The 24,720-nt window shown below is 31.9% G+C and overlaps 1 protein-coding gene across 3 annotated transcripts in view; it reads right to left on the bottom strand.

Annotated features, from left to right (window-relative positions):
* LOC123718420 (WD repeat-containing protein 47) overlaps positions 1-24,720 on the bottom strand; it is a 48,060-nt gene that overhangs the window by 23,075 nt on the left and 265 nt on the right. Inside the window, exons 2-5 of one of the 3 annotated variants that reach the window (XM_045674870.1) lie at positions 22,783-24,244; positions 22,601-22,705; positions 22,194-22,239; positions 5,513-5,733 (exon numbers count right to left, since the gene is read on the bottom strand). In XM_045674870.1, coding sequence (XP_045530826.1) covers positions 5,513-5,733; positions 22,194-22,239; positions 22,601-22,705; positions 22,783-24,224 — 1,814 coding nt within the window. In that variant the 5' untranslated portion in view covers positions 24,225-24,244. Of the gene's footprint in view, positions 1-5,512; positions 5,734-10,217; positions 10,459-15,283; positions 15,702-15,790; positions 16,170-22,193; positions 22,240-22,600; positions 22,706-22,782; positions 24,245-24,720 lie in introns of those variants that run through there. The other 2 variants (XM_045674872.1, XM_045674873.1) reach the window with 2 other exon arrangements.

Below are 24,720 nucleotides of genomic sequence, written 5' to 3'. Positions count from 1 at the left end.
CATGCATACGGAAGTTAGAAGCATGACAAAAGTACCAATTTTGCGCAATCATTCTCTTATTCTGCAGTACCTTTTGTATTTGACTTGAACTATAATGTTACAACGTATTGATTTTATATCAGTCTTCAATATATGTCTGTTTTTATTATTTATTTAACATTATAACATTTCAATTAGTTTATTTGCAAAGTCACCCATAGAAATATAATAAATCTAACAACTGCGTGAATGTTCAATATTTGAATGTTGCAATGATTTAAATTAAAAAAGAATTATGGTGCTCATGTGCTTGGAGTAATACTAAACAATATACCTAAAAGAACAGTTTTTTTTTCTAAACCAGAATATCGTAAATGTTATCTTCTCACTTAATATAATTGTTATGTTAAGTTATTAAAGTGAAAAAATTCAATGAAAGTGTTACTCAAGGACCTTATATTGTTACGAACGAGTTCACAGTCTTTTTCATAGTAGTACTATGTACCAATGGATTTTAGTTTTTTGGGTAACCGTACGGTGAAAGATACGAGGAAAACATCTCTTAGACCCAATCAACGACACGCTTCAGGATAATGGCTTTAAATAAAATACTGTGACCCACTGAGAATATAAGCTTCAAAGCAAAATACATTACAATGGTGAATAATTCTTTTGACGAGAATATGTAGAAACAATTATGTTCGTCAATTTAACTTGATGGTCTTTCAAAGACTACTAAGAGGTCGTCTTTAAACGGAACAGTTCTTTGAGTGAACAATACTGACTCATCAGATACATTTATAGAGGATGTTACTTAATGACTTCGTGAGATGAACTTAAATGAAATTTGTCATATAGTTTCAAGACATTCAGTCTCAACACATTATCCCGCTTACTTTTATAACGAATATGAATGACCTCATTCTAAGCCCACACAGGTGAAATCGGTCATGACGGTTTGTAGAGAGCTGTAAACCTTAATAGGGGCGGCATTATTTTTGGAGCTGTTATATCGATTTACTTCTATTCTAGCATAGCATGACATTATTTCTTCCTCCAGCTAAGGCGACCTTCGGATTATACTAAGTGCGTTATAAATGTGTATATATAATGAATTAGTTGTAATATGTGAAAACTGATATTAATTTCATTTTCGTCGAATGTATATTGCCAGTACAATTTTCCTACATTATTCCTCACTGAATGAATAAACAATAGATTCTATACTTCGCAATAAATATTATAATTACATAATAAATCGATACATACTATATACGATAGTCGATACATCCGATAATAATACTCGATGTTATACTTAAAATGTGCTGTTCAAGAGGTATAGCGCTATATATTGCCATCATGTTAGTAAAAATCGTAATACATGTTGCTGTTTCGTAATACGTGTTATTAGCATGAATATCAAAGATAGCATCCGCTTTCTATTCTAACGCATGTTACACCAAATTAAGAATATATAGTTTAATAATGTTTGAATGAGTTACATAATTAGTAACAAAGTTTTAAAGTATTTATGAATTAAAAAAATATAAATAATATATCTCAGTTATGCAGTTTGAATTGTTAAAAGTAAGGCTATGTTTTTATATTCCATTTTCTAACACGTTCATTAATATATCAAAATGTACATAAAGCGGATCCAGCGACAATAATGTATTCAAAAGTACAAAGCTACAATTAGAACTTGTTGCGTGCCCTTCGGTTAGGATTAGGGCAGTATATAATATGATTTTCAATATATACACGTATTACCATACCGCAATGGAAAGTTAAAATTCACTCGGCGAGAATGACACCGCGCATTGCGAGTCATATAAAATTGTGGAAAGTGTCAACATAGAATCCAGTTAATTGAATTTACACAGCTTCCATGATTTAGATGTAATTCCGTATTCCAACCCCGTATAAAGACCGAAATAAACCAATTTAATTCGAGATTTCAAGCTTGAGCGTGCATAAGTTATAAACTCGTATTTGAACTCTCGTAAATAATTACCAATATTGGTTTAATAACAGTGATTGCATGAGTACTATTTTAATAATGCTTGAATTAATCGTTTACAACGCTTAAGATATTTGACACCGAAGTGAAATGTAAACTAAGAATAATATTCAGCCAAAGCACTCATTGTATTTCAGTAAAATTTATTCGCTCGTGTCGAACAATCGCATTGAGAATAACAAACGCTCAATACATGAACAAATTTTGTTTGCAGGCCGTTGACTTCGCTCGTAATTGATTGATTACATTTAAATATACTATATCATTGACGTTTGTTGCGTTTAAAATTGAAAAAAAGCTCTCTTATTAGGACATAATCTAAGACAGTATTGTAATTAAAATTAAGTTTGTTTTCGTAACGAATCGTTTTACGGGAATACATTTTCTAATTGCCTATCATATAATACTAATTATTACTAGATCATGAAAAATTGCGAGTTATATAAATCTAAGTAATTCAAAAGTTTAAACACAAATTACACAGCAAGACAGCATATTTAGGAAGATACTTCTGAAGTGATAACATGCTCTGGCAAATCTCGTATGAAACTATTTTCGTCGGGAGAAAGCGTTTATTAATTATCCTCTTCAAGGTCATCGTTTTAAATTTAGGCCACGCCATTATTCTAGAAATATGTTTGTACTAGGTATAATATGTTCACATTGTAAAAATGTGCTTAGTGTAGTGCCAACTCTCCGTAAAAGCCTTGTTAACGGATAGTAATAGCACTTACGTAATGGTGTTAAAATTACAGTTGTGTTGTGTATTATCGTAAAAGAAATATATTTTATATAACTTCGCAAAAAAGATAACTTGTTATTAAAGTGTTTTTATAAAATCCATTATTCATAAGAACAACTAGATTTATTAGGTTAGAGTTTAATAATTTCGAAACTAATAGTTGAGTCACAGAACGTTTGTTTAAATTCAAAATTAAAACAATTTAAAACTGCAGTATTGTAATAACAACATTTCAACATTTTAATAACATTATTTTCTTTTCATGTTATAGTTCCCACATAATATTTTTCTTTGAGGAGATAAGTACTACCTGACAAACACCTAATGCTAGAATTGTGATATTTTAGGTACGTCATTCTGGAAAATTTAAGCTATAAATAAAACTGAGTAGCGGCAAAGAAATATCAATTTTTAAAATGTGGCGGCCGTTTATGGTAATAAATAACAACATCGCAGCGAATGATAGAATGAAAACAATATATCACAACACTTATATTTATTAATATAAGCTTACTTTGTTATTATATTGACGCTGGTCGCTACACAATTAAAGGAACCTAAGGGCAGATAGAAGGTCAGCTTTCGCATGGATTTATGGTGAACTATTTAAAGCAATGGCTTAAATAACAACGTACTACTAAAGGCTCTGAGTTCAAGTAATAGTTCACTCATCAGAAAGCGTTTACAGAGTATGACGTTAGCACTGATTTAATATAAAAATACGCATATGTATAAAAAAATATATGTAGGTCATCGAATAAAACGGCCTTTTTACAAAAATGAAAAAAAGAAATTAGCGCGGCTGTGAATTTTGTAAGGTGAACAACCAAGTAAAACCAGGGTCGTTACGTCGCTTAAGGTCACTTCGTAACTTGACACTATAGCGAGATTATCCAGTTACATTTTACACTGAGATTTATGTATAAATTTTGTATGCTAACAGCGTTATATAAAATAAAGTTCAACCATATTATTGCACACAGATTCGTGGGAACTACACTACTGCCTGTCAAAATCCAGACCACATAACAGTTGGGAGACTTATGGCCTTCATGAATTGTTACTGTAGTTTTTAGTGTTACGATTTAGTAAGGAATTACAATTGGAAAATACATTTCGTTGTTCAATTATACCATTGTTTTTATATATCGATAGATAATCGATCATAATTATGATTAATATTATCCCATAATAGTACATTTAGTTCGATCGTGAGTTGGTACTAACATATCTCTGAAGATTGGGCATAGGCGTATATCCTAAAAGGTATATAAAGGGATATAGCTTATATTTTTATAAAAGGTAATTGAATTTTATTCTTGCACAGTGATACTACGTAAATATAAACCAAATTTCATCAATTCATGATGGTTTTGTACACTCAGTCTCCATATTTTAAACGTATAATATTATTTAATATTATTAAATCATTATTAACAACGTTACATTGTTTACAAATAATAAATGAAATGTTTGAATCTATAATGTAATCAAATTTCAAATATGACGTACGTTTAACACCTATTATAAATTTAAATTACTGATATGCAATTCAATAACGTTACTTCAAATTAATTTATATTCGTTATTTTATACTATGCAAACATAATGTATAAAATATCTAACATATTGAGCCTGCAGGACTAGCCTTTTACAAAACGTGTAAGGTTACATTGATGAATTTCATAAATCAATAATTTTATTTGAAATAAAACTGACACCTAGTTTGCTGTTGACTGCGTGGAATTCTATGTAAAAATATATTCAAGATTAGTCATAAAACGTCCCATGAAAATCTGTTAATTTGTTAACAATAGCTATAGAATGTATAAATTATATACAATACTAAAATTACTTTAAAGCGGCACAGTAGCTATTGACATATTACAATAAATATTCACTGTGTAAAATGCAGATATTGGTCTTTTGTAATAAATCGGAACTCTCGTATAATGCATTCAGAGCTCCAAGAATAAATACAAAACACAGTGAAAGAGTTTATAGTATCCTGGATACTGCAAATAAGAAATGCACTGAGAAAGGCTTTGAGCATATTCTGAAGTATTATCTGCACAATACAGAAAGAGATTTGTGGATAAAAAATACCAGACCGTTATACGAATCCCGAGATTGTTAGATATTACTGTTTTTTCAAACCATATCCATTTAAAAATGCTTAAGCTTTATTGCTAAGATAATAAAATATATATGTAGATACAGTTTATTAAAATTACGTACGTCACCTTGGTCGCTAACTAAATTATTTGTTCAATATATGTACTACGGTTGGATTTTCTTCTAGGTAATATGTGTTCATTGTAATGGATTGCAACAGTTTTTCATTACAGACGCAGTGAGGCTTGACTGGCCTTTGTTTGGATAATCAATTATTGAATTTGCATTACTAATTATATCTTTAATCCGGTTTTCCGGTTATTATGTATACTGGACTGCGATCAAAATTTTATAGTTTTTAAATTTAACGTTAAAAACCAAGGCCGAGTCGAACTTAACATGTCATTTTAATAAGTATATATCAATTTCAAATTTCAGTCTTATTTTTCGTATGTTATTTTAATGTAGTAGATTAATAATCAAATAAGTTTAATTTGAAAATGTAAAATAATTTCATTTATTGTCAATAGACTATGCTAAAAGTCCTCGTATAAAATTAATTATTATCTGTAGCACGTTGTCACTTTTTACATCAAATCCAACCAACCATTATTATTGGGCAAACGTTTCCAATAAGGTTATTTATATCAACTTACTTGACATCATCAATCTTTGGGTATGTGCATATCCTCAGGGTTTTCGTATTAGATCCGACCGCGTAGAGCTTTCCGTTTGGATGGAACTCGGCACACCTCACCGCTTGAAGATCCTCCAACACCGTGACAGGCTTGAACATTGGTCTCGATCCATTACTTTCAGGCACGGCGTTTGGTGCGGACAATGGAGCAGATTGAAGGCCGCCATTTCTGTTCTGCACCTAAATAGAAATGACACCTTTCAAACGGTATTCAAATAATGTAAACTGTAACTGTAAACTTGTATTATCAATGAAATCTTGCGATTTTATTTTAAAGTTTAAAACATATCATTTAATATGAACTATTTGAGCCAACAGTTGAAACACGTTACCCCTTGTAATTTATTGACAAACATGTACAGTTTATTAGTCGTAAATAATATCGACTTCTCAAATATCTACCATATTTGAAAAGTAACAAGAGAAGGCGTTTTAATCCTATACTATTTATTAATTAATCACGCAAAGCACTTTCAGAAATAAAATCGTAAAGGTACACAGTATAATAATATAATAGGAAAACACACAAGCGTGGTTTATAGACACATATCCATAACTTCTTTGTAGAAGTGTTTATTAGTAAATAGCTCTCATACCGCACGTAGATTCCACTTATGTTTCACTGGGTATATGTAAGATATGTCATAACTTACACTTATTTACAGTTGTATTTCTTTGAGTTATTGTTTATTAGTTCACACACTTTCTTTAACCTACCTAAGTTAAGTTAATGTGCAATTCTCATTCCTATTAGTGTTTCTGATTGTGTTTTGAAAGAGGAAACAATTATTCCAGTACTCTTATATGAATTATATATATATTAAATTCACACTTTTGGTGTGCCAATCTAGTAAGTAACAACTATACATTCTAAATGGGTTAATATTAATTTAGTAGAGTTGCAAGTAACAACTTATTTTTATTTATTTATTATATTGTAAATTTTATTATTTGTGAATATATAAAAATATGTTGTATTTTATTTCGAAATCAAATTTAGTTGTAAACATATTTTATATTTTTTCAAATATTTATTTTATATTTTTAACAGGATTTATTATTGTAATTTATTAAATAATTTTTAGGTGAACTAAAGTAACGTGGCTGTACGCTTTATACATGGCAGCTACTAATTATTATTATCTATGTACATAATATTATATACTAGGCACGAATACTTCGGAAAACACGCAAGACTGATTAAAGGTACCAAGTCCATTTGCAACAACTTCCCAAGTACACTATATACATATATACAGTATATACAATAGTTCCAAAAAAACATACGAATATCAATAATCTTTTACCAAAAATGTTAAATAAAATAATTAATATGATTTTTAAAATAACATTTGGCTTTTCTTACTCACAATCCATTGCAACTGTACTGGTCAAATTGTTTAACAAAAAAAAACAGATTAGCCGCTGACGTCATCAAATGAAAGTATGAAATTCATCCCAAATACACACGTACCTCGCTCTCTAAGCCCACCGAGCATGAACTTGTATGCATAATTCGACATTTACGCTTTATCATAGGGCACAGACCGAAGCTATCTACAACATTGTAATATAGCCCTTTACCATATTGAAAACAATGACACATATTTGTAAAGAATGTTTGTTCTTTGTTGTCCCCTATTTGATCACGTTTATTGTATTTGGTACGACTATCTACAACTTATTAAAAAAACTTTACTACAACCCACTGCGTCTACTTGTACAGCGAGGTAGATGTCCAAAAATAATTGTTATGCCAACTGTTTAATCAGAGTAACTTGCGTTGAATGTATTTGGTCATAAAGATACAAAAAAAAATATATTAAACGTTTCCTTATCAGTCACGTGTTACTAGTCGAAAAATTATAGATAATAATGAATAAAAATGTTAATTGATACAGTTTCTTCAACCTTCTTAGGTCTTGCATCAGACCCTGAATCTTATTTATGATCATTTGTCAATCTAATAGGCAAACACACGCGACGCGACGTTTTCCTTCACGGCTCAAGCAAATGTTAAATGAGCACATAGAAAGAAAGTCCTCTGGTACACAGCCGGGGATCGATCCTACCACCTCCGGGATGAGAGTCGCACGCTGAAGCCACAAGGCCAACACTGCACACAATATACCACACCATACATCTATTAGACGTTCGATATAAGGTCTAGAAATTTTAGTTTCTTTACGAATTTATTTGACTTGAAGTTGCCCGCAATCCTTTCTCCCGAAAATAACGTTAACAGAAAGGTCGTTGCCACAAAGGAATCAAAAAAAGCTTAATTCGTGCGCGACTCAAATACCTTTTTTGATACATGACTAATCCATGTGGGCTGTAACCCTCCTAACATATATGTTATTAAATGTACCGTATGTTTAACATACTTATTTCCGGCAATATTGTTGATTTTCCATCGTTATCTAAATGTAAAAACAATTCTTTACTATACTACGATCGTGATTACACCGATAATTTTTTTCAAATTATGCAACGGGTTTAAAGGTGGTTTTCATCAAGATATGACGTATAAACGCTTAATATAACTTTCGTTGAGACTTATCGCGAAGTATTATTCCTGTAGGTCAAGTACGTTATTGTTATTATCCTTACTTTAACGTAAATTTACGCTATTTTCGTCAAGTAAGTATCAACTTTCCATATAATTTGTATAATTTACTATTCGGACAAGCATTCTATTCGGACGATGCTCTAGTTTCCGTTTAGCTTCAAATACTGGACGAAGCTGTTTTTAAGTTTTCATACAATAATGTTGTGTTACTCTTTAATACCAACAGCTATTTGATTTGATTATTGTGTTAAAGTACTAAGGTACGTAAACCTAAACTACCTTCTATAAAAACTTCAACCATGAGTTTGATAAGTATTAAAACATTTTCCATACAAATATACTAACGATGTTTATTATGTGAGCTACAGGTCGCTCTTCGTACGAGAACCCGGACGTAATTTACGGGCAGTTACACTGTAATTGTCAAATTATCTATTATAGCCTTAGAGAATAAAAGTTATCATATACGCGAAAGGAAACCAATTAAGCGTATTATTATCAATTACGAACCCAAAAGAGGAAAAGACGAATGTTGTGACGAATATTATACGAGTCTTGTTGTGGAGTGTGGCGTAGGTAAAAAAAATATGTTATTTTATAGATTACTAAAACTACTTCAACGTGTAATTTAGTACACAATAATTATAGTTAATCATTGTACCGTAAATGAGAATTGCCATATGATACAAATCTGAACTTAGCGAAAAACGCATTGAAGCGCAAATTGTAATAAACAAGATATGAATAGATCGTTTGATTTGATTATAAGATAACATTACATATACCTTATAACCTTCTTTAATATATATATACAAATCCTTAGTATGTATGTTAACAATTAAAAAGGTTGTATGAAAGCATGTGGCCCGCAGTAAAGTTATTGCATACATGATATAAAGGCATGGTCTGATAAATTCCTAGTAAGTGGAATAACCATCACTGTTTTCCCGCTCGTAAAAGATTCAGTCTGCATTTTAGGAATAATCACTAAATGCTTGGCTATCATAAAACATACGAGTATACGACCGGTTATAAAAATAACAAATTACGTATCCAAGATGCGACGCGAAAGTAAATATTATGCACACTAAATTAAGTTATAGTCAGATTAGACTGATTACTAAAAACGTTGACCGCATAAAACCGCGCCATCATATCGCATTCGCCGATTAGGTAATACTCGATTTTACATAGAAAGCCAATATTACGGTAACCGTTTGGAACATTATGCAAAATCGCTTTCTTTTCGATGGCAGTTAGAAAACATAATCGCTCGTTTTTATTCGTGTAGCCGATATATGTATTTATTCTGTATTTAATTACGTAAAAAAAAAGTAATTTATTGCTTATTACCGTTAGTCGTTAGATGGTAAAACAGCTATTAATCTGCTTAAGCATTACGTAACACGATCTCGAACTTTTCCACAAAACTTAGTTCTGTCTATTCAACGGCACGTCAGTCTAACATAATAGTGTTATACCACGTTCATAATCATTGTATTACATCATGTCATATTAACCTAAAAGTATTCTGATGAAACAGTATATTAAGTTTTATAGAATCCACATTCGCATTGCCAAAATTATTAATTATTTACCCTAAATTCCTGTTTGGAATTCCTAAAATTCACGCCATTAAACGTAGAGATGAAAGATTTGACGCGTAATTCATCAGATATGTGAACACAGTGTAAACCGTAATTTATAAAATAAAAAATAAAGCCTATACTAAGCATCCGTTACAATATGAGCTCAGGATGGTGTCGCGGTTCACTGGAGCTGAACGGGTCTTGACAGCGCCAATGCTTACAACGATTTCCCATAACAAAGCTATAATCACTCTAGAAAATTATCAATGTTTCAATCCAAAGCAACCAGCAAGAATGTTGCCACAACTTCGCAGTTACGCACAGCATCTTAATTTCGCTCAGCGAGAAATAATCACATAAAGGTAGACCGTACTTAGAAAGTGCGCATAAGTAGCACACACACATAATGAAAACATTAAACCAGAACTAAGGCAGCAGAAAGAACAGTATTTAATAAAATAAGTCATCTCACAATGACCCGTTGCCTTAGAAAGTCGAGCAATTACCTGCAAGCCGGAGATGCGTTTGGGTGGCAGCACTTGTGGAGACTTTTCCGCGAGGTTTTCCATTGAATGACGAGTTAGAAAACTTTGTTTTTGAAATGTAGCATTCATTTTGTACGCGCTACGGCTGAATTTCGTAGCGGGAGCAACGATACGATTTCCATTTTCGTCGTCATCCTCCCATTCAGTGACCACTTCAGTGCGGACATCTTCTAAAGACCGTGATCTGCTGCAGGGGCAAGCGGGCGAAGTAGCTTTTGGATTGCGTAGTTGTCGGGGTCTATCCCTGTTGAGGTACAAGTCAGCAGTGTTGGTTGGAGTCGGCGCACCCGCTGATCTGTAGCTGGGTGATAAGAAATAGTAGTCTCTTGACTTATTACTATAAGCACTCATCGCGGAAAATTCGGAATATGTAGACGCCTTTGACGACGAAGTCTTAAAGTTTCGCGTTTCCATTGGATCGGGTGGACGGAAATAAAAATTAGGCTGCACTTGCCGGGAAAGCGGCCAGGGCCTGAAAGGTGGCACGTCCATATATTGCGGCGGTTTTGACTTCATTTCGATCGCGATAGAGCATCCGAGCGCGGTAATAGCGGTTCCGTGCGGATGTTGCTGTGAAAACTACGCTACTGTTGTAGTGTACGGCGAATGGAGCACGCTGAGCCCACTACTAGCGAGCCACGGGTTCGACAGAGACAGGGATAGAGAAAGGCATATAAGCTTTCCGCTTCATCCGTAGAACGCCAACGTAAGTGAAAGGGGTGGCACACGCGCCATAGTTGCCTATGCGTTAATAGCGCATACGCTGATTGTGTTTTTATAATATGTATGGCTGATGATTGGTATTAGTAAGAAAGAAATTCTTTTAACATTATTAATTAAACGCAAAACTGAACATTGACTAAAAATTATTGCGTGCATGTAAATTTGATAGAGTCAATTCAAGGCTTTTCGAATCAACCTATCGATTGTCACGCTCACGTACGACTTTCGCTTCTTTCTTACGCCTGATTAATCCACGAACTACGTCACTACATTATTTTGTCATATCTATTTATCGAAGCCGATAGAATAATGATTAACGACACAAATATTAGATCACCCACGTAGGACTTGGAATAATGCAAGAAAATTCAAACATTTAATAATTAGTCTCCATATATGTAACGGATGAACCCAAGGTTCCACCATATATAGTTCCCATAATAAACAAGTTTATGTCAGATGAAACTCATCATAAACTCGAGCAGCCCACGCGAGAAAAATGAATCAATAATTACGACCACAATATACATTGTAATGAATATACAAGGACAAATACTTGAAGGAAAAAACAATTGAACGATTCTGCAATTGTTATTATTAGCGATGACTAGATATTCCGAGTTCAGGTAAACTATTATTAATGTGAAGTAAATTAGCAAGTAGTGTGTAGTGTCCATACTGTAGTGACTAACATTTGAGTACGAATTCACTGAATAGACAAGGAGACTTCTAGGTACCCCTTAATTACGAAAAACGTTCGCTACAGCGTCAACACACACACATACACCTAGACCTAAATTTCCAGGACGACCAGTTAGACAGATAGGTATTTTTTTACAAAATAGTAAGAGAAAATGTATGTGCATAATAATGAAACATTCTTGATAACACTGGTCGTCGACTAAGTAAATTCATATTCGGTAACTAAGTAGATGGACAAATATCTCTTTACTCTTATATTATGATTTTCTTTTATTAAAAAATATAAGATATGTTAAGACACACAATAGACAAATTAGAGAGTAAAAACAATTTAGAAGATGTCCTTTAAATTGTTTTTCAAAATCAATCAAATAAATCAAAAGATATATATCGTTTAAAACAATTCCTGTTCCGTATTCGTATAAAAGTTAACTTCTAAGCAGTTCAATTTATAGTATAGTTAAGATCATTTATATAATATAATTTATAAATTATGCTTCCCCGCTCGGATCCAAAAGGTTTTCATTAAATCCAATATCATACATCACATTTACAGGGTAAAAATCAATATTTATAAAAAATATTCGGAGGTGGTTTTAACCTGACAAAAACTACCAACAAGAATCGGAAGAGCATTTGTTTGGTAAAACGATAATTTCAAACCAAAAATACAGGTAGGAAATTAATTAGATCTTGGATTCATTAAGAGATTCCACGGTGCACATCTATTTCATCCTTCGACATATCTGTTTTGTTAGATAATAAAATATATGCACACAATAATCAGACATGTAAAAATAAAATAATAAAAACTTATACGCCTATAAAACACCAATATAACAATAAATTCGTCAAGTTACATCATAACCGATACTGACTCATAGTTAACCAAAAAAAACCCTGCATGAAGAATGTCGACTGTAAACATTGACACATTATCATTTGTTATCTCCGGTTTATTAATTACCATTATATTATCTTAGGTATTTCTGAAAATGCCTTTATTATTATGCGATAAAATTCTTTCGCTAAGTTTTGAATAACGTTAGATGTATAATATTTACAACTGAGTGTTACACCAATATACCTAGTCCAGCCATAAGTTCTGTTACAAATGAAAATGCATTTTTTTAAATGAAGTAATGTGATATTATTAAAATTGATACCTTATTTATTAAAGTCTCAGCAAAAAATAACATTTATTCTAAATCAATTTGCTTATTGTAGTGTTCTTCAATCGTGAAAATTGTTTCATATTTTATTTTGTAGTGTCTGGAATTTGACCGACTGCTCGATACCCACTGTGAGAGTGTGTGTATCAATATAGTACTGTCTAAAACATTCACGCTAGTTATATAATATAAAAACTATTCCTTGCCAGAAAAGTACGACAAGGATGCCTATTCCAAGACGCAATTTTTTTTCTATTTCTACCGGTTTTTATACACATTGTGTGCTCTTTGATCTTAATGTCTGATCTACATTACTGTAAATGCAAACGTAAAAATATATTCATAGTAACAACATTTTTTATATCCAGTCTAAATATTGATAGAAATTTCATTAGATACTCTTCGACCATTAAAACTTCGCGAGCCAATTCAAGGAAATAAAACGAACAATGGTGTTATCAAAAAGCCTTACCGTATTCAGAAATTTACAATAAGCTTCAAAAAGCTATTCAACGTTTTGTCCTTTTCACTTTTGTATAATTTGGAATATAAATAAAAATTACACAACAATCCTTCATTGAAGCACGAATACGAATAAGATTGTTACGAATAAGATCTTTCATTATTTTAATTCATAATGAATATACTAGTATGTATATATGTGTTTATTATAATAAACTTATTTCAATTACGTTTAACAAAGGCAATTAATCTGATTGAACACAGGAACGGGTATGGATTAATAGCTAATGAAATTTCAATCGACCCAAAACTAAGTTATGTTTATAATCAGTAATTAATTGTATCATTGTTACGAAGGTAATATTACGTCGTTCCTAAGCTGATAATAAATATCATTAATTAATACCCAGACAGTGACAGAATGCTTCAGGTAATACGATACATGGCGTGAAGGATTCGTTTATGAATGTTCAATATACATAGAGTAATTTATTATTTCATTACTGCAGATAAATTTTATATAAAAAAATGATCAGTACCATCTAACCTGACTACTACAGCCAAAATACATGCATGGCACGCAACACTAGAGCACACCACCTTAATGTAATTTGTTGTTAAATTGTCAATTGTTCAAATATAAAAAAAAACTATTTTTATTTACTGGATACATAGATTACTATTTATATTTATTAAATAATAAAATTCAAACTACGCCGCAACCTGATTAATAATATTATCTGTCACTAATAATAGTTGTAAGATAACATAATGGTATTATATTGAAACGGTAACTTTAATATGGAATCAATAAAACGTTATAAATTCTTAACATATTCTTAAGCACTTGTACAAAAGTATGATACAAAAAGAATTTATATGATGAAAGGCGTATCTAAGCAAAACCTCACATTTAAGACGATTTGAACCCTTCTTATATTCATTTTGACATTTCACGGAGCTTTTGTAAGCTTGTTCTTATATTCGCATTAAAACCAACTACTGAAAGGTCAAATGATTGCTTGAGAATATAAATTTATAAATAATGTTGCGTCGTATTCCTCAATCGACATTGATCAGATGCGTTGCTTTTGATTGGTAATTGAACTATATTCGATAATTACTTAATGACTTGAAGGACGTTTGTAGTGATAACATAGCACTTAATCAATAAGTATCGTAATAAACCATTTACTGGTAATTAGCCTTTATTGACGATTCGTTAGAAAACAATCCGTAAGTTAGTTGTGACGGTTAGTCGCCAGTCGCCACTTATATGTCCATGTAAGGATGTGTAGGTCGCGACGAACCACTCGGGCTGCTAGAGACCAAGCCATTTAGAGTTACCTTGCTCGTAACTCGACGTTATGAAAATTGTATTACGTAAGTTTAAATATTTTTTACAAAAGTACTACGGCGATAGATTTCAGTAAAAACATTGTTGTTTACCGCTTATATAAAAGTTAATAACGTCTAAGGTACATAGAGTTGTCAATTTTAAACGTACTCGTTATCTTCTTTATTCTAATTACATTAATTACCACGCATTATGGTTTTCCTCACGTTTATTTGCGTAATAGGAAAACGAGTCGTGTAAAAATGCAGTTTCTCTTTTAAATGCTTTCATGCTCATTGAAGATAAACTAAAAATTAAAAAAGTAGTACACGTAGAACTAGAACATAAATCGTGAATGCTTCATACATAGTTGGAAAAAATTTATTGCACGAAATATTGCATTGCATTCGAGATAAATATTATTTAATTGAACCCATCGCAGAGGGGAGGTTTGTTCGCATAACTATCAGTATTTATTACTTCGTCTCTCTCCATTTCAGTCAATTATTTAATCATATATATTTATGATAGGGTATATTTAAGCAAATTTGATCGATTAAAAGTCGCAAAGCGGACCGCTTGGTTATGAAATAATATTGTTATCAGGAACAAAAATACTGTTTAACAAATACCTTGTTATTTCTATAGGACAGACTCTCTTCGTGGGGTAATGGAGATTCCGTACGATGCCGATCTGACTCCCATCCTATGTGCCAAATATCCAAGGAATCCGATGACGATTTTTTTGTATCAATCGAACTCTTCCTTGATAAGGAACTTGTGGAGCCCACGTAATCCCGTTTCATATCTCTTATATTGCTGGTGAGTGAGTCACGCCTGTTATAATTAACGACGTTGCATCGAGAGAGATTTGGGAACGACCCCATCGAATGCCTTTTAGAGTTCGTCTTCTGTGTAGGACTCGGAGTATCTCTCCTCGGTGGGGTCTGTGATGGGCTGTGTCGGTCACGCCGAAGAATACTGGGGAAAGTAGACGGATGTTCTAACTCCCTCGCCGGAGACGGCGTTAATCCGATGGAACCCCTACGCCTGTCACCAAATAATGTGTTAATAATAATTTAAAAAATACAACGACCGAAGTGGTTTTTTCCAACTATGTATGAATTTCGTATACAGACCTTATTATAAGTCCATTCGTAGGAGATATACATTCCCTATAATACCCAGGTGTCGATTCCCTACTGTGCAGGTATAGTGATGATCTGTACGGAGTACTGCAGCGACCATGCACATCACAGTGAGGGTCGTGCTCTATAGTTGAGCTCACTAATGGAGAATGACGTCCCTCACCCTCTAGAGTCATGGTTCCGAACATAGAATCCAGCTGCCGCATAGCAAGAGCCTTTTTCACAGCTGTCATTTTCACTTATCTTATTTAGTCCTCTTCGTGTTAAGTTCATTCACCCGGTTATTCACAATATCGTTATTTGAACGTTATAATAAAAAAATAAATTAAGAAATAGGTATGTCCTCTAAGTATGCCGCGCCGCGACTGGACCGATCGGACGGCATTGTGCGCAGAACGCTTACTGATGACTCACGGCGGCATGCGCTCGCGCAAGTCAACGTTTATCAATGTCCTACAATTATACTGTACATATATGCAGATATAGGTGACAAGCAGGTAAATAATAGACAAACACCGTGTTATTATTTATTAAAAAACTTAGCGTGTAGGCGCGACTTCAAGTTCAGACGAAGGTCGCTTGTCACGGCTTCAATAAACACAAATGTTGCGGTTGTTATTGACATACCATTTGTCATTAAAACGTTGGACATAAAATAACATAATATTAATTAATAGGGTAAGCCTACGCTTAATGATTAAAATTCAAAAGGCATTGCGCACGACGGGAGCTCGTAGAACTAACGTTAAGGTGCTAATCCGACGATTATATCGGCAATTTAATTATCTTCACTCACTTAATGCAGCTCTAATAATTTTATATATTAACAAAAACTGGTTTAAAAGTTATAAAGGCAATTAGTTAATTAGTTAAGAAATTGATTTCGAATATAAACTTTTAAAGCAAATATAATGAATTCGTTCACATCAGCTGTCCTTGAAAACATCTGAACAGCTGCAGCGTCAAAGGATTGCATTGTATAAAGCTACATTAAGTTCAAGTAGCATAGTACAACATAATCCTTGTATAATGTAGTCTGTAGTAACGACCACACATGTTACTACGTAGAAAGTTGATATCATATTTAAAAATATCTGAATAATTTTTAACGAGTACTTGCACAAGTCATAAGCGCGTTTTTTAAACAGTTCATACTATATAAATACCTAATTAAACTTTGTATAAATATATATAGAGAATCTTAACAACAACACTGGTTGAACTTCCACTGAAACATAAAATAAAATCTCAAATCCCAAATATTCTATCGTACGTATGCGACTCAGAGCTTTCGTGGCATCGAAATCACGGTTCATATAAAATAAAAATTAAACACTTTCTGGGACCAATTAGCTGACTAACAATGCGTCAAATTGTATATATTAAATTTTTTCAAATCAGTATTTTAGATAATTAATTTCTTTAAGAATCCCTCCCCCGTATGCAAAATATTCACAATTGCTCCATGTGCCTCGTACCAACACGAATTATCTGCAGAATTCGCCACTTTTTCGGGTTCTATTTAATACAATTTAAGCGATGTTAAAATTTTCCACCTTACCAAAGAGGGTGTAAGGAAATATTTGAGGTAGTGGGAGGACTTTGACTTTACTTGGCAGCGCTAACAATTTTTTTTAAAATATTAAGTTGTGATTTGATTAATGTTTAATTCCTGTTTTTTTATCCGTTCATGTACTTAAATGACGTCAGATTTATGTTTTATATTTTATTTAACCATGTAATCTGTTTTCGCTTTGTATATCTAAGTATTTTCTGTTATAATATCTATATGTGTAACTGTAAGATGACTTATAAATAAGCAACACAAGTTGCACCAGTACCAGAAACAATAAAGAAAATCACGATGAAAGTACGTAATTAAATACGAAAGGCAAATTGTATGTAGTTTGATGTAACAGTACATTTTAAAAACACGGATACGATTTTAGATTGGACGTGGTAACGACGTTAATGATTATTATGTAATTACGTGACATAGGATGTCCATTTGTTGTTAGTATTCATATAACTCGCTAATAATAATACTTCAGTGTAGTGTGTACTGATAATATCACGATACGATACGGATGTTCGTAAAAGCAATACATTACCAGCCATAACCAATGTCTAACCTTTGTGGACGGCAAAACAAACGACACAACATCATCAAGCACTAGTTGGCTTCAGCGTTTGACTATCAATCGTGATGTCGTGTGGTCGCCTTCTATGCATAGTATACATTCTATAATGGTATGTGTTCGACACTCGCTCGTCCTGTAAAGGAAAACGTGAGAGCCGGCATGTGTGGTGTGTGTAAGACACAGAAGGCTGATCACCTACTTGCCTATTAAGGAAAAAGAAAATGATAGAACTAATACAGATATCTCAGACCAAAGTACTGGCTTTTTGTAGATCTTTTAAAGATTGAAAACACTTTGACCTTACTGTCATGTGAGCCTTACTATCACATCAATATTTTACAATTTTGAGTACAATAATTTGAGAGGAAACGATAATAACGATTATCTCACAAAATACAGCGATATATAAACTACTTCACTAAAACCACTTCGTCTTATGTTACACAGTTAATATCAATTTAATCAGACACATTAGAAACATGAACATAATAGCGCCATCGACATGTTATATTATTATTGATATTATGTTTGATAACTACGCCATAAGTGTCAAAAGGTCACACTTGAAAGAGCTTCACAAATTTACCAGAACTATGCAAAAATTAACAACTATGAAACCTCGTCTAACTTAAAGAAATTGTAACTAATACAAATTATATTTTGTAACGCTAATTTTCTTTACGCTCTAGAATTTACTGTTTCGGTTAATCGGGGCAAAATACAGATTCACTTAAGCAACTTTCAACATTTTTTTGTGTATTACTAGCGATTTTTAATTTAAACTTTTTGTAACACCTAAAAGTGCTAATTAAAGCTCATATAATACTTTGAGCTGTTTGAAATATTTTTATATAAACTTCAATACATCCATTTAAACACAATTTACATTTAATAATTATACATTACACATTTAAACCTGGTTCTTTATGGTCAATTTGTGAGAAGATTGCGGCAGATATTTTAAACCAATGTAATATACATTTCACTCCAGCAAAAAAAAATAGTATCCACATTAGAGAATATATGAAAGTAAAAGTAATCTTCGTTCAAAAGATAACGCCTGAGGAAAAAATCACCAGACGAATGTGTTCTAAATATAGTGTCTCCCTAAAATTTTAACGGAGATTTGAGAAGCATTAACAAGATATATCTGTTTGTAATTTATAAATAAAGTTTATGATACAAGATATGTATGCCGATAAAAAACAAATACTTTGTCTTCAGACTGTCAGTCTGGTATTTGGGTGAAAATTTTACTAATCAATTGCAATACCACTATACTTATTATTTAAGCAAATATTACAATTTACCATACTTTTACTTAACTAAATGCCTTTAATTACAATTTCACGATTAAATAATTTTACAGTTTGGTCTGGGTTACAATTCATATTTTCAACTTAAATAAATGTGAATTTGTTGTTTTGCCTAGTATGATTCTATCCGTCGCAAACAAGAAAATCAAGACAAGCCAAAAGACACTTAACTTAGCAATTATGATGTTATTTATTATATACATGTATATTTATTTTAAAGACTAGGGGGCAACTATCGCAACCAACGCAACCTATTTTTTTTGTGTATTTCTTACCGTTACGTTGCTCTTACATATCTGATAGGTAAACTTGGGAAGACCTTCACTGTAAGCCGATATATATATATCATATAGACATGTGAAAAGTGTTTTACAATAATACACCGTACGTCTTCTTCATATAAAATAAGTTCAAGTTGTAATGAGATAGACAAATCAGTCATATATATCAACTGAATAGTCAACTGATTAAGTTAAGGGTAATTTAAAAACACAGTTTAACAAAACGACTAATAACCATCTAAAGCAAGCATTTATTGTTTAACTGACTAGTCGCTTACGCATATTATAAAGGATTAATTTCACATTACTTGGTAATATTGGCATAAGCCTTAATAATTGAAATAAAATCATAAGAAGCTTCCATAACACTAAAATAAGCTCGAATTCTAAGTAAAAATGATTTATCTCATTACTATATTAACTATATATATAACTTGCTACAACGGGACCAAAACGCCTAAAGAGACCGAAACCTTTTGAATTACTCAAACTAGTGTAGTGTACTGAATACTTTATGTATACAAGTGCGTTATGATGGACACACGAACATAGTGTCAAAATAAGAGAACACTGAGACTGTTAGTAAACATTATCTTAGTTTAAGTTAGAATTTTCTAGTACTAGTTGTATTGTAGAAAATTCATCATAATAGTTAGACTTAACAGCACTCTCTTTTGTGAACTTTCTATATCTATAACTTGTAATGTATAATTTATAATTTACAAACCAAATTTATTATTATCTGATGTAATTAACATGAACAAATAAAAAATGAAAGAGAAATTTATACAATTCGACTTTCTAAATAAAATAAAATCACATTATGTAATCTAATAATGTAAAACAAAATTAAGACAAAATAATATCATTTAAACTACATATATATTAACATTATTTAAATATACTAATGGCGTATTAATTCGTAATTGATTTATGCAAAGCTTTCTAATACAATTTAAACACAAATTAAAGTAATGTGTTAATTATCCAACGTAATCAATATGCAAAATTACAATTTATGTATGTATTTAGATATGTAGCATGAAAGATGAATTATTTTATATTTTGACGAATTTTATTAGTATTTACTCGACTTTTTATATTACAAAGTTATAAATAGTACTACACGCCTTTTAAAACAGTATCATCCATTTATTACATATTCACGATTGCTATTTTAAATATGAAACCCGAGTTTAAGTGGCATCAATACAGTAAACTGTTCAATAAGGTTTTTGTGATTTTTTTTTCAATGAGACTTTAGTCAAAGTTATAATAATAATAACTTTATATGGTTCTTGACCTCAGATTGCATCCGTTTGTTTGATCAATTTTATTTCATAAACAAGTAGGTGATTATAGTTGTAGTCTCTAGAAATTGTCTAGAACAGGTAACCGGCATGTCTCAAATTAAAATTGTCTAACACAATTTTAATTTGAGACATGCCGGTTACCTCGTTATGGTTTCTTTGACCGTAAAAACGAATTAAATGTGCACATAGACAGAAAGTCTATTGGGTCTATTGTGTGGTTCGAACATACGACTGCAAGGATGCGACTATGTTTAATTTGAAACATATTCAAATTATATATTAAGTAAGCCATAAATCACAACGCTATATCTTCATACTTATTGCAGATTGGCGGTGCCTACTTAATTATTTATCTTTCCCGTGAGAATGTACTTATATGTATAATGATTATTGATTATATCATCCATATTATTGATATATATATATATATAGGCATTTAATCGCCATTGCTTTTACTAGGTTTACGTAACTCACAAAAACTTAATCATTGTTACAAGACTTGAACGGGATTTTGAGTGAGTGTAATTAAACTGAACAGGACATTGTTTAAGGTTTTTGCTAAGTGTGATTATGAATACTATCTATAGATGTCATTGAATGTCATTGAAGACAGACAAGTTAGCCATTCACTTTATAGCGTCTAATATCCGCTAAATACTTGAATTGACACGCTCACTATCAAGTTTCGTTTTCAATGAAGTTTAAATGTCACATGCTTATAATGATAGCTTTACATTAACAATTTCGTAAAGATAAAACAATTTCGTTTAAAAAATTAACATACTACTAATTTAATTCATGAGGCACTTCTAGCCTTGTTATCTCCAGCTAATAATACGAAATTTAAAATTCGAAATACCTACCATTTTATTTATAGTAATTAATGCTTAACGTAAGTCTTCGCAGTCAATAAATTTGTATATTCTAAAGTTTTCAAGTAAAAGAATTTATTAATTCAATTAAATCATATAATCACCAACCGTGAAGAGAAAGGGTAACGTCGCGTATAGTGTATCGTTAAGACACAGTTTAGAATTCCATCGAGCAGAGAGTGCAATGAGTGGAAAATGCATTCGGGAAATTGTGCTTACCGAACCGAGGAGAAATGGGGTGTACAGAGAAACAACGCTCGTATGGATTGATACACACGAAGGCATCAATTTTATATATCTATATTAGAATTTTACCCAGAAGTCACTTTCTCCTAATATTTATATATGAAAAATCAATACAATGTTTTAGAGAATCGCAATAATGCTTACGTTATTTATGGCAAATTAATTTTATATGCATTTCGCAGTACTACGCATAAGCTTAATATTAATATGAATATGTAAACTTACGTTCATAGGATCTTGCGCATCCATTGTATCGGTCATCTCATTTTGCCTGAAATTTAAATAATCGGATTCAAAAAATGAATGATGGTATGATGAATTTTACGAAAAAAATTATGAGGAACATATGTGATAATTAAACTTGTAAATGTAAATTAATTAAATAGCAATCCTCTCCGAATAAAACTTTCACGCATCAATAATAAAATAAATAAAAGAGAATACATATTGAAAGAAAAAAAATTTTTAACCAGATTAAAGCTATTTGTATTATTATAAACTTATAATTATTTTACATATAGGTAAGTTTATAATAATACAAATAACTTTAATCCGGTTAAAAAATTGTAAAAGCTATGTTAACCAAAGACAATACTAGAGAATTCATATTTTAAAATCCTAAATATAATTACCTAATATGTACTTGGTCGTTCATTTTTTGCTTCACATCAGGCACTGGTTTTGGACTGAATTTAACAGTTACGGGAAGTACTGAAGCAGATTCATTTTCTTCCACACTGAAATACATGTAAAAAATTGTATTAAGGCAAAAATCTACAATTCACATATACCAATTACTCGTTAATATACTTACGGGTTCTGTCTAATCTCTGAAGAGCACAGATTTCGGAGATAATCATCACATTCTCGTTGCTTTTGTATTTGATACTCTTTCAACAGTTCACGTCTAAAATCCCCATCAACTGGTGCAGCAATTTGGGTTTGTTGCATTCGTTCAGTTTGGGTCAAACGCTCTGGTGGTGGGGCAGTTGTTGAAATAGACGTAGATACAGAATAATCCTGTCCTCTATGCTCAGGCGTTGTGGCTGTCGATGCACCAATGCTACTTTCATTTGTTTTTGACTCTCCAATTGGCTTCAATTGTTCATCAATTGGTTTCAAAGACTCATTGAGGCCATTGTAAATACTTTCATTATTTTTATTATCAAAAAGCCGATCCACTGATGTGTTCATTAATTTGTTTCCTTTTATGCCAGTGAGATGAAAACCAGCAAAATAAGATGAAGATGGGCCATAGTCTATAGCAGACAAAGCCATGAGAGCAGGGTGTCGTGGAGCTCCATCTGGCAATGGTCTCAAAGATCTTGTCATTGCATCAGCAGCTGATCTAGGTCGCCTGAATGGCATTGCTAAGTGGGGAAAAGTGCGAGGTTTAATTGGGGTAACTAGCATGTGTTCAGTCCAGGATGTGTGCAAAGATGGGCGCTCTAACTTTTCAACATCAACATCTAACATCCTTTGTTCAAAAGGGACACTAAATGTCTCAGCGGGTATTGATTGAAGCCAAGATAACAGACTTAGATCTGATTCATCAAAACCTGAACCATCTAACAGTCGCGAAAATTGGACATCATTACACTGAGCTTCCTTTGAACCCGTAGCTTTAGCTTGACAATAGTTTACGCATGACTCATATAAAATGCCTTTTATTAGCAACTGCATTAATCTATCATTCTTGGCAGATTTTGCTACTACGCCACTTGACTTTTTATCGCAGGGTAGGAAATTTTCAACAAGCGGATACACTTCTCTGAAGCATTGAACTCTAGCATTGCTTGGATTCCATTTTTTAAATTGTGCATGGTCTGTAATACTGGGTAGAGTCAGCAATAGACATAAATTTGAGTACTCTTCTTTGGAAGGAGCAATTTTCTCTAAATCACTTAAAACTTTCACTACTTCATCTACAATATTTTCTACATTATTGTAAGCTTTAATTTCAGATCTTATACAAAGGAGCTCTATGTATTTGTGACGCAGAATGGCGTAATTGAATTTATCTAGTTCAAATGCTTTTAAGGTACTGAGTGGCTGTATAAATTCCAGTACATCATCCCATTGCCCATCCAAAATAAGTTGTCGTAAAAACAGTACATCATCTGCATAGTTGCCATTAATAACACCAGTTTCTCTTTCTAAGGATAATTGTGTAATATGTAAGTCTCTATTATGAAGAAATTCCAAAGCCAAGCGAACTACATCATCCTCTCTTAGGTTGAGATGTGTTGATGGCATTCTGCTATTATTGTATGGAGCTAAAAGTATGGAAGAAATTTTATTAGATATTATAAAGGTACTAATTTATGTGAATGATATATTTTAATTTTTTATTTTTCTGAATCTAACTTCCTACTTGAATAAAAAACTACATATAGAATTATTATATCAATAAATGATGAATTTATAAACAAATGATTTATTTTGAATATTAAAATAATTGTTATTTAATAAAATAGAGTTTTGATGAATCACTTAAAAACTACATATGGCACAAAATAATTCATAATATTGTTACATTTTTAGACCATATGAACATAAAAAGAGAAATTTGAGAGTAGTCACTATGCGCATTTAGAGAGTAAAATCACGTTTAATTAGTCTAAACATGCATCCATTATTCCATAAAATTAAATACTACTTACACACATGAGTATCATAAAACAGTCTAATATTAAAAAAAGCATAACTCGCGGGTGACTTCAACCTATTTTTGGTTATATTTTAAACTATG

The sequence above is a fragment of the Pieris brassicae genome, chromosome Z (genome assembly GCF_905147105.1).
Source record: "Pieris brassicae chromosome Z, ilPieBrab1.1, whole genome shotgun sequence".
Taxonomy (NCBI): Eukaryota; Metazoa; Arthropoda; class Insecta; order Lepidoptera; family Pieridae; genus Pieris; species Pieris brassicae.
Note: the sequence above shows the minus strand (reverse complement) of the source record. Positions and strands in the feature narration are given on the sequence as shown.